General features: G+C 47.4%; 1 protein-coding gene across 1 annotated transcript; it reads left to right on the top strand.

Annotated features, from left to right (window-relative positions):
- The first annotated feature begins 2698 nt into the window (after positions 1-2698).
- Positions 2699-7272, top strand: RASL11B (RAS like family 11 member B). Its single transcript, XM_069201336.1, has 4 exons — positions 2699-3016; positions 3914-3970; positions 4434-4510; positions 5449-7272. Exons 1-4 carry the CDS (start codon positions 2887-2889, stop codon positions 5914-5916), a joined length of 732 nt encoding a protein of 243 aa, XP_069057437.1. The 5' UTR covers positions 2699-2886; the 3' UTR covers positions 5917-7272.
- The last annotated feature ends 4160 nt before the right edge of the window (positions 7273-11432 follow it).

Here is an 11432-nt window from a genome sequence, read left to right as displayed (position 1 = left end):
GCAGAGGCTTCTGGGAGATGAAATATTTAATTACTGGGATTATAGGGCAGAGTGAGACTGCGGTCCCATTCATCAAGGGGCAGATTTACTATTTTTTCATGCAATGCAGCAAAGTAACTTGCTGTGGTGTACTGCTTGAACGGTAGAGAGCAGGAAATGTATCAAATCTACTAAAATATGGTGCACTTCTGCTATCTTCTAGCACTGGTGCACTGTGTGCAGCATAGCGCCAACGTGTGGGCTGCCTCACACCAACACAGTCACCCTTGCGTCATGCTGCAAGGGTACCTGCCTTACAGGCAGGATTGTTTTTATGCAGTAAGGGACATCTTGCCCAAAATCAATCCTGAGGCCATTTATTCCTTCTATGCGTGATACAGAATGCATCACGCATAGACAGAGGAATTAATGAGAATAAATGAAGCTATTTCTCATCGTTACGTGTCTGGTGAGTAGGCACACTATTCTGGAACAAACTCAGGTCTTTGTAAACCTAGATTTGTGTCAAAATCCATGGGTGAATCCATGGGAGCGCCCATGCTCCACCCATGTAACGCATACATGATGCAAAGTAACACAAGACAGCACTCTGTGCTGCGTTACATTGGATTTACTGTACCATGCAAAGCCACACAAATTAACTTTGTTATGGCTGAGAAAATATCAAAAAAGATTTTACTTAAAAGCTGTGCCACAAAAGTGACGTAACCCTGACGCTCAATCGTATTAAATCTGTGCCTTAGGATTCAAAATAAGCTAACGGCCTTTGATTCTTACCTCAACATGTACTACAGGCCGCACTGCATCAGTCACAACGAACACAATGATGAAGAGGTAGAGGGAAAGAAATATTAACAGGACGATGAAGAAAAGGATAAAGATGGAAAGGCAACTGGGGAGCAGAATAGCAACAAAAATGAAATGATTATCTATAGGTGGTATGAGGCTATTGGTACAGTAAATGTGATTTACATGCAGGGGAGGGTATTGCAATCGAGTATATATAGAGATAGTTAAAAAATCTTATGGCAGGGGTACTTTAGATGATCTGCAGAGGTGGAATTGAAGATTTAGTCAGGCTCTGTGGAGAAGGGAATTGGGTAAGACTGTGTACTTTGCATACAGGAAACAGTTTACAATAGCAGTGTGTGTTTTACACCCAATGGGGAATGATGATATTGCCATGGCAATGTGTTTTGTTCCAGATGTGGAGTGATATTGATATAGATGTGGCACTGTGTGTAAACTGATAAATTTTACGATGTGAGTCTGAAGGCAGAACCCTGAAGGTTATGCGTAACGTGTATTTGCCATCACAACCAAAGCTGCAGCCCTGGCATCCTCACAAATGGGCATCCCTAGTCCTGCAGGGTGCACAAACCGATGGCAGGCTGAGAGGAACGTGCTAAAGCATCATTGTTCTCATCTCATGGCAGGGTGTAAGGTGGACTACGCTAGCATATTTGAACAGCATAGTTGGTAAACAAGCGCATTGAGCACCCAGCCAATAGCAGTACTCTAAAATATAATGATCAGTACCCCAGATTTTTTTTAATCAAAACCCGTTTATAATTTGGGCGTTCTCTGACATATGGTGACAGAATTGTGACACAATCGCACCACGCCTGGATGTATTTAATGTTAATGGTTTATTATCTGGCACAAGAACAGCGATGAGTGGTGCTTCCAGTTGGCACAAACGTGCCTGCTCGGCTCCCATTGTTTGGAATATGGTGCCCACTACCTGCAGCTTTGCATAAATGTTGCTCCCGGGTAGGAGGCGTACTCACTCGGTATTTGTCCTCCTTCAGTCCCTTCACCCTCCCTCAAACCCAGTGGCATAACAAAACGTAACCCCCCCTCGCACAATACATGGAGGGCCCCACCTCCGGATTCACTCTGGAGCTCTCAGGCCAGAGTACTGTGCTGGGGTTGGGGGTGGATGGGGTCTTTGGGGGGGGGGGGGGGGGGTGGACTGCAGGGTCTACAGGGTCCTTTGGTACGCCACTGCTCAAACCCGTGTAGACAGGGTCAGCTCACACATGCACACAATGTGAAACTTATTGCCGGCACACAGATTTTTTTTTAAAATTGGGACTCAGTTTATTTATGAATTGTTATGTATACATTTTTTATATAGCGCGGCAACCCGAAAGTGCTAGAGCGCATTACAGTAATATGTCCTTACATGGACAGTTACGGAGGGTTAAAAAAAATACCAGATAATGTGTTGTATTCTTAAAAGGAACAATGGACATTTACACTTTCACATAGTGGTTCCATGCAAAATAAAACAATTTTACTCATGTTAACCGCCAGCAAAGTTAACCTACTGCACAGGCTTCCAAACCCCAAGACCAAGGAGCCCCACCCCCTTCCTTGACAACAGGGAGCAGCAGGAGGTGTCTCGAGCCCTGCTCCGGGGCTGCCCGGGGCGCAGGTTCCGTGCCCTGGGGGCGCGCGCTCCCTCGGCCTGTGCGCGGGTGAGGACGGAATGTACGGCGCTGGGCCGGGAAGTGAAACTGGTTGTGTCCGGAGTGGAGGGTGGAAGCGGGAGGAGGGGCCTTGCTACAAGGAGCATCGGTCCTGATCCCTCGGCTCCAGCACAGACACGCTGTGATTGGCTGTTGGGAGGTAGAGGCGGGGCCTGGCGCCCTCCGCAAGGAAACAAAACCGCGGGAGCACCGCTCCACCGCTCAAAACAGACAGCAACAAGAGGAGTTGATCTGAATCCTTCTTGTAACCCGGACAACCTCTGGCTCCTTGTGTCTGCCTTCATTGTCTCCCCTCTGCACTTATCCTGCGAACTCTCTCGGATATCTCACGGCTCTGAGAAGGAACGTGGTTAGTTTGGAGGCACGCCCCATCTCTTCCTCTCGTCGAAGGATGCGCCTGATGCAGAACATGTGCACCATCGCTGAGTATCCTCCGGGCACCGGCGACTGCGGGAGCAGTCCGGCCGGGGGACGGGTCATCAAGATCGCCGTTGTGGGGGCCAGTGGCGTTGGCAAAACAGGTGAGTCCCCCTAGTTGTTGCATTGTGGCAATGAGTGCAGTTTTTGTACTGCATTGTGCACATGTCCACTCTGCATGCAGATATATGTAGAATAGTTGTATAGAAAAAAAACTGCACGTGGGATCTACCAAATATGAGAAGGTTTGGCAATATCCACATAACGTAGTTTTAGGGTGACCAGGCGTCCAGGATTTGCCCGGACAGATCCAGGTTGTTCACTATCTGTCCCGGTAGATTTCAGCAAATTTAGCTCATGTCCCTGGTTTAGAGAGGGTCACCTGAAAACTGTGGCAGGTGATTTTTTTTGTTCTCCGAAAAAGAGGTAGTTAGCAGGTGTTATCAGAAAGCAATTTAACATGCATGATACTGAAATGCAAATCGCACACTGAAGGGTCTGTCCTAGGCGATATTATTACCTATTCTGTTTTGCTCTTGTTATCGACCTTGAGCGAACCTGTGACCCTATGGTTACATTTAAACATTTACAACACGCATATAAGCCCACTGAGCTATGTTGTCCTGTTATCTAACTCCGTGGCATTCTGTCTAACGTTAGATCTGCATGTTAGGCACAGAACTCTGCTCCCTCTCCGACATTATTCACTCCACAGTGAGTGTGTCTCAGTCTTGGTGCTTGCCAGGTCTCGCGGCATGCGAGGATCACACAATCTTCGTGCGGAACAGATTGGATTAGGAAGCGGAAGTTGTGTCTGTGCAGCTGCTGCTCCCGGGGGTAGGAAGTGTGGGGGAGACAAGGGATCTGGATTGCTCGTTTCCTTCAGAGTGTCAGGCTCGGCAGAAGGCAGCACAGTCATTTGGAGGGATGCATGACTAATGCCTTGACTTGTATGCCTGTTTGCACTGTGGAGTCTGACAGGTGCCTCTTCTCTCTTGCAGCCCTGGTGGTGAGGTTCCTCACGAAACGGTTCATTGGAGACTACGAAAGGAATGCAGGTAAGGAGGCTCGAAGTCACGGTCTTGACAGAATGCGTGAGTTCAGAATTCACGAGATCGCTGTGGTCAGGCTGTGCCACGCCCCCATATAATCTACACATTGTGGCAGCAATAATTTACCGCCCTTAGTAGATGGTTATGTTTCTAGTTATGTTGGCGAGGCTATTTTCAGTTATTGAGGTGGACAGGATATTCCCCCATCTACTGGTGGCGGCCGAATCCTGTACCTCTGTCCCTGCAACCTTTTGTGGGAGTATGGTTCCCAGAACAGCTTCTGGTGTGAGCTAAGCCTGTCCCTGTGGTTGCCAAGGGGGCATTTTGCGCGACATGCTAATCTCATTCATTCCCCTGTACTTCTAACACTTAACATCCCGGATTGCCAGTGGTGTGTGTGTGTGTGCGCGCTTGCGTGGAGCTGTAGGTGCCACCCGCAGAAATCTAATAGTACTTGTTCTGTTTTCAGGAAATCTGTATAGCAGGCAAGTCCAGGTGGACGGAGAAACCCTTGCAATCCAAGTGCAGGACACCCCCGGAGTCCAGGTAAATGCCTTTCATGTACCGGTGTTCTCCATTTGTATGCGTGATTCTGTTGGTGTCGTTGGTAAGGTACAGCCGCAAGGTCTAAAAACTGCCCATCGCTGCCACGAGTGCATGAGCGTTCCCACCCTTGTCCCACAGCCTACAAATATTGAGGTGACTGAACACTTACAGGGACCTTGGTGTCAGAACAAAACCACTCTGAAGAGATTGCCAGGAAAAATCAATCCCAGTCCCCCTGGACCAACCCACCACACACGCACGTGGCAGTTTCCACCCCATCTCAAGTGCCTCCAAGGTCCTACATTGACTCGCACCTGGAGGGAGCGGGTGGTTTAAAACATTATTGTATCCTTAAAGATAAACTGAGTTTAATTTAGCATATAGAGTTCAAATAAAACACACCTGTCTGGCCAGTTCACATTAACGCTGCACGCGCATATATAAATAATTTGAGGGCACTTTCCCAGAAAAGCTGGTCTGTGGAGAAGCCTGGAGAGGGGGTCCGCAGACATTATGTCTGATGAGAATGACAGATGTGATGCCGCCACTGGGCCTCAGCCGCACACACGGAAGAATAGCGCTTGGTATTACTTTCAGACCGGGCACCGGTCCAGTTTATAAATGTGTGCGGCTTACATCCTCCCTTTTCCAGACTCGCTGTCTAGCCAGTTCATTTCCCATCCAGCGGCACTACAAAGCCTCTCTCTGAAGGCAGATTATTCCACTCCACGCTGTGGCTGGGCGTGACATGATCTGGGGCAGTCATTCCAACTTTTGCAGCTGGATCAACATTTCCAGACCTGCAAAAGGTGAAAGACGGGCCATGTGTCTGAAAAGAGCTGTAGCGCTCGTGAGCAGTGTGTTGGGACGAAGCAGTGGGTGTTGAAGGGAGTCTGGCTTGAGCTGGTGTGCTAAGCGTGTCGACCTTTTCCTTTCAGCTGGGTGAGCACAGCCTGAACTGCCACGAGCAGCTGAACCGGTCGCTTCAGTGGGCCGACGCCGTGGTCATCGTCTTCTCCGTCACCGACTGCAAAAGCTACGAGCTCATCGGCCACCTCCACCAGCACGTGCGGCAGCTGCACCCGGACAGCCGGATCCCCATCGTCATCGTGGCCAACAAGGCCGACCTGCTGCACGTGAAGCAGGTGGAGCCGCAGCAGGGGCTGCAGCTGGCGCACGCGCTGGGCTGCACCTTCTACGAGGTGTCCGTCAGCGAGAACTACAACGACGTCTACAATGCCTTCCACCTCCTCTGCAAGGAGATCAGCAAGCACCAGGCCGCTTGCACGCCCGAAAAGAGGAAGACCTCGCTGATCCCGCGGCCCAAGTCGCCAAACATGCAGGACCTGAAGCGAAGGTTCAAGCAGGTCCTGTCTGCCAAAGTGAGGACCGCCACCTCTGTCTGAGGGAGGCCGGCGCGGAATCTGGTTCTGATCTTCGCAGGGCACGGTCCTGAAACTTCCAGCTTTGGAGTGTTAAGCGCTGGCATGGCTTCTGCGTGCCAGGGGGCGCAGGCCGAAGGATGGCTGCCGTATTGACTCAGTCCAGTTTGACTAGGTCAAGAGTTTGTGGTACAGCGGTGGCTTGTACGGGGCCACCCGACTAGAGACAAGCAAATGAGTGGTGGAGGCTGTGGCCTGAACGAGGCCGCCTAAAGCAGACTAATGTGTGGTGGACGCTGTGGTCTGGGCACGGCCACCCAACTAAAGGCTCTGGTGGAAGCACCTGAGACACCTGAAGGGATTGAACGAGTCGGAAATGAAAGCTTCCGTTAATGAAAAGTGAAAACAGACTTGTGTCGAGGATGTCATGTGGCGGAGATGCAATAGACACGATGTTTTGAAAAATACACTATCCTGGCGATTGAACAGAGCGCTAAAGGAATACGTGGTAGAAATGAAGAACTTTGAATAGCCAGCAGCAGTTGGTCAGTTGGCTGATTGCTTGCCAGTGTCACCGCATAAAAAAAAAAAAGTTGCAGAAGAATATATGACAACTTTATGTTTAAAGGACACTATAAACAGAAACTGAATGTTAAAAAAAAAAGTTTCTCATGTATCCATACATAAACATAGGTTTGATGAGTGAACACACTTTTTTAATACATAGTTCAAAACTTTTTATTCATCGAAAAATATCATGCACATACTTTAAATTTGTTTGCTTGAAACTGTTGTCTCCAGACTACTTTCAGCTGCCAAGAAAAGCGACTGCTCAGGCCTGTTGTCTGTCAGTGGATTTGTACTGTAGACCTTCACCCCCGTCTAAGTCACCAGATGAATGCGCATTCTGAGCCTCTGCCTGTATTATGTTCACCGGCCTAGGGTCTCAGCCAAGGAAAGAATACGCCTTCGGAGGGGTAGGGGGATGTTCAAGTGGGTTTGGGGCCCTGGGTCCCCGACAGAAAGGAGTCAGTGTTTTTCAGGTCTTTCAGTACCTGCCTAGCTGAAGGAGCATAGGAAGGTTCAGTGTGGGTTTGTGGTCTTGGGTCTCAACGAGGGAGAGGAACCACAGAGCTGCCGTCATTGAAGTAGGGCAGTCTGTCAATGCCACCCTGAGGGGGAGCCCAGCAACCCTGACTTTATAGAAATGACTTACAGATGTGCCCATGCTGTAAAGATGTCTGTCTCCTGAGCCCATGATGATAAACGTTTACCGCCTTTTACAAAATGCACTTTAAAAAAGCCTTGTGTGCTTTTCGTTCGTTAAATGTAATTTATTTATTTTGTGTACAATAAAAAAAAAAAATCCAGAGGAGCCTATCTTTTACTCTGTAGTTTGGAGTTTTATTGCTGTCTCTGTTGCAATGCTTTGTTGCTTGTGCTCAAGTGGCAAGTGCTGAATGCGACAATTTAGCAAATATTGAAAAAAATACGTGGGAGGACAAAGTGCGTGGCCACGAGGAACTGGGTGTTGGGGCTGAAGCCACCTTCTTGCTCCTGTGCTGCCTGTGGAAGTGCTTAATTCCAGGTACTCTGCCTGAACTGGGGGCTTGCCAGGTGGAGGAGCAGAGGACGTAGTGTGTTGGGAAGTGGTGGAGGGACTCAGAAGGTACTATTCACTGTTTGGTCTCTAAGATGTCATTTGAAGGAACTTAAAAACCTTGGTCCAGATGTATCAATCTTTCACAGAAAACAACAAGCCACCTTGCTGCTTCGAAGGGCCTTGCACCGGCGCACTTTTGGCCGCCTAGCGCCACTGCAGGTGCCCGTGCATCATGGTGCGAGAGCCTGCATTGTAGACAGGATTATTTTTGTGCAGGCAGTGGTTCCCTTCCTGCACAAAAACAATCCTGGGAGACATTTTCCTCTTTCTTCTGCAGCACACGTAGGGCAAGGAATAAAATGCCTCCCAGGGGCAGAGTAACTCAAGGCAGAGATTTGTGCTGCCTTGCATTACTCCACATTTATCAAGCCATGCAAGCTGGCCTTACGTGGCTTGATAACTCTGACTTTACTGTTGCGTTGGCCTTGCACCCCCTTGCGTGGCGCAAAGGCCATGTAACGCTATGATAGATCTGGCCCCTAGTGTTATATTCATGACCTCGTCCAGCGATCTATTCTGACATCAAGCTCAAACAAATCCAGCCACACACTAGCCTTTTCACAATTTTAATTTCATCCTGGAATCTAGCACAATAGGACAGCTCAGTGGGACTAAAGTGCCTTAAGAAGTCACCGATTTGAAATGAGAGAGGGGAAGCTAAACATGGCGTTTTACATGTCACTCCTTGATTTCGAAAAGTATTTAAATGAACTTAGGCTTCAAACTAGCACCATGATCATAGTCTCGCCGAAGAAGATTTCTTATGTCTGTTTTCATAAATCTGTCGAAACTTCCACGTTTCTGATCATTTGTATTTGCTGTGGGCATCCATATCGAACACGACTAAAAAAGATCTTACACCATTCCGTGCCTTCGCTGGCACAGGGGGACACAGCAGCTTGTCTCGTCTGGGCATTGTAGCCTGCATCTGTGCCCTCGAGCCAGCAGAGGCGTCTGTGGACTGGAAAGGCAAATAAACTGTTCTAAAGTCAGTCCTTGAATATTTGGGAGAAGTCAAATTCCCCCAGAATAGCCCAGGCGGCTTATTTACAGTTCTAACTCGAGTTCTAGAAAGTTGGGGAAAGTGCAGCTTTTACTAAAATAGTGCAGGCAGCAAAATTATTATTCTAAGTCTGGTCCTGGACTGCTTACGGGAAAGTTGAAAATCCTGTAAGTATTTACAAAAAAAGGAAGACGGATGTTTACAAACTTATGATTTTGATATGCTGGAAATTGATGCCGCACACGATAAGAAAAATGGAGATACTGCAGACTAACCCCACTTGCTGTGGCTCCCAATATGGCTGCCTAGTTGTGTCACATCCGGCCCTGGACCCTTTGAACTATTACCTTTATACCAATGCAGCCGACGGAGTACATGCACGATGTTGGTGGGGTTGGTATGTGTTGGGACAGTGGAAAACGGTATAGGGTAGAGGGGTCATATGCTATATGCAACAGTGTGGAATTCGGTGCCGAGAACATTTCAGAATCAAACTCGCTGCTTAACAAGCAAATACAATGAAAGCCGACTATACATTTCACCACACAAGGCAGTGCGCCCAGAAGTAAATGTAACATAGCAAAAATACTACAAAAACACTTCTATCTGTCACACATGGATAGTTTCCGAACAATATGTCATGTTACTCCTTTCCACTGCCGTCCCCATGAGATGGTTCTGCAGGAGAGGTGACCACTGACTCAGGGTTCATTGGCAGGCTTTGATGACGGCTCGTTCATTCACTTGATTCAGCATGTGGCCTCAGGCAGATCATTTGGTTAACTGTGCCTGAGATATTTAACTGTTCACTGGAAACACTTCAAATACATTCCAGACCGGCCGAGAAATTGGTACCATTAACCGATCTGATGAAGCGGCGCTGATGAATGTAAAAACATATGAGTCTCACGGATTTCCGGTGAACCTGCATCTAAGTGCCGCACAGAGTTAGACAGAGATTGTTTAGGCGATTAAGAGCACGTAACTGTTAACATGAGTGGTGTAAACAACACAATAAAATCCAATAAACAGAAGCCCAACACAAGCATTAATATGTAACAGTATATGTATAAAATGAAAAACTAGCAAATATATGCACAATAAAAAAATTGTCAACCAACATAAAGGGCAGTTATCAGACGATTCTGCCCCTTAAAATGAATAATAGCCCCAGGAGCTTTGTTGGAGAAGATGGAGTTACTGTTCGGGGTTCGGAACTACTACTAGCAGACAGTGAGTGAGTGAATGTAATGTAAATGACCAAATTTGAGGAAAATAGTACATTTGTGTGCATGTGTGTTAATTGACTGTGATTATTTCCAATAAAACTAGTTCCAGCCAGCCTCCCCTCATTGCTGTTTGCTCCACCAACATAGGAAGGACTCCTCGGGTGCTAGTTTTAAGATCTTATAGTAGAAAAAATGCCAGCTTCCTCTGGATGCCACAGAGTTCATGGGACACCCTGGGCTTCCCTCTTCAGAACAGTCTCTCCTCCTGCTGGCCAGGCAGGCGCCGATCCTCTCAGCCGTCAGACAGGCTTATAGGCACTCAGCTGGAAGTGCAAGTTTCAGGTAATGTCCTTTCACTTCTGGAGACTGTGATGCAGACATCAGCCCTGGTCACACATCAGTCTTTAGAGTACTCTGCATTCTGCATGGAAAGAGGAAATTGTCTTACAAGATTGTTTTGTGCCCGTTACGTCACTGATGAAGCAATGGAATTCAGTGGAGGCACATTACAGCTGTACCAAAATCTTTGACAGGCCATGCTCAACAAGTGGAGAAACCTCCAGGGGGGCGACAAGAAAATTGCTGTATAGATGGGATTTTCACTTTCTTTGTGGTCTTCTCTCGGGAGGGGAAGATGAAGGTGAAGCAGACACTGTAGGAAGGCAGAGAATGTCTGGTGCTGGCTGGAATGAATTAATACCCTGGAGCTGACGAGGGAGCATGTTCACACAAGGAAGGTGCGAACAAGCACACAGGTCCAGGAGGAGAGGTGGAACACAAAAAGCTAAAGTATTGCCACAAAGTAAACCCTAGCCTGCAGTACCAAAATGGGATGGACGGGTGCCTGGCAACGGTGACACTGATATTAGGATGGTGAATGGTTCTATTGTCTTGGGAGGCTGCCTGTGGGAGTGGTACACTTGCCCTTTGAGGAGCTGTTGATGTTGAATTACAGTTTGTTATAATTACTGAAAGAGTAAAGAGTGGTTTGGGGGGCATCAACAATTAGTCGGATGTCACTTACATGCGCTACCTAGCAACACAGGAGGAATACTAGGGGATAGAAGAGGACATTGCTACTAGACCTAATGGTAAGACTCATCGCAGAGAATGTTAAGAGACTTAGGGCCATATGTACGAACACATTTTCCCATAGACACAGAATGGGCAAAACTGCTTGCTACATCTGGCCCTATATTTCATGGTCAAACAGCAGAAGATATAGTGGAACATGATGAGGGAATCCCCAATATTGACTGTGTGTACGAGAGACTCACTTAATATCAGATGGCAACACATTTATGACCAACAGACCCTACCCAAAATAGGGGTTTGCAACAGTTAAATACAAGGCATGTAATGATAACTGTGCTAGATAAGCCGTTGCCATTTGAGAAGAAGGAAACCATAGTTAATAATAAGGAAGGGCGATATGCACGGGTGCTGGGAACACTAGGACATAGGGAGATCACGTCAATAGCTTCATACATATCCAACACAAACCAAGAAAAACATTTACAGACCGTAATACAGATGATTAGGGATAAAGCAGTGGGTGAATTGATATAGGTAGGAAATTTCAACTAAGTCTGTGCATCACATAAAGATAGACACCTGCTGTATAGATTCACATGTAAGAGGATGT

This window comes from Pleurodeles waltl, chromosome 1_2, assembly GCF_031143425.1.
Source record: "Pleurodeles waltl isolate 20211129_DDA chromosome 1_2, aPleWal1.hap1.20221129, whole genome shotgun sequence".
Classification (NCBI taxonomy): domain Eukaryota; kingdom Metazoa; phylum Chordata; class Amphibia; order Caudata; family Salamandridae; genus Pleurodeles; species Pleurodeles waltl.
The sequence above is the reverse complement of the archived record's forward strand: the minus strand, read 5'-3'. Positions and strand labels throughout refer to the sequence as shown.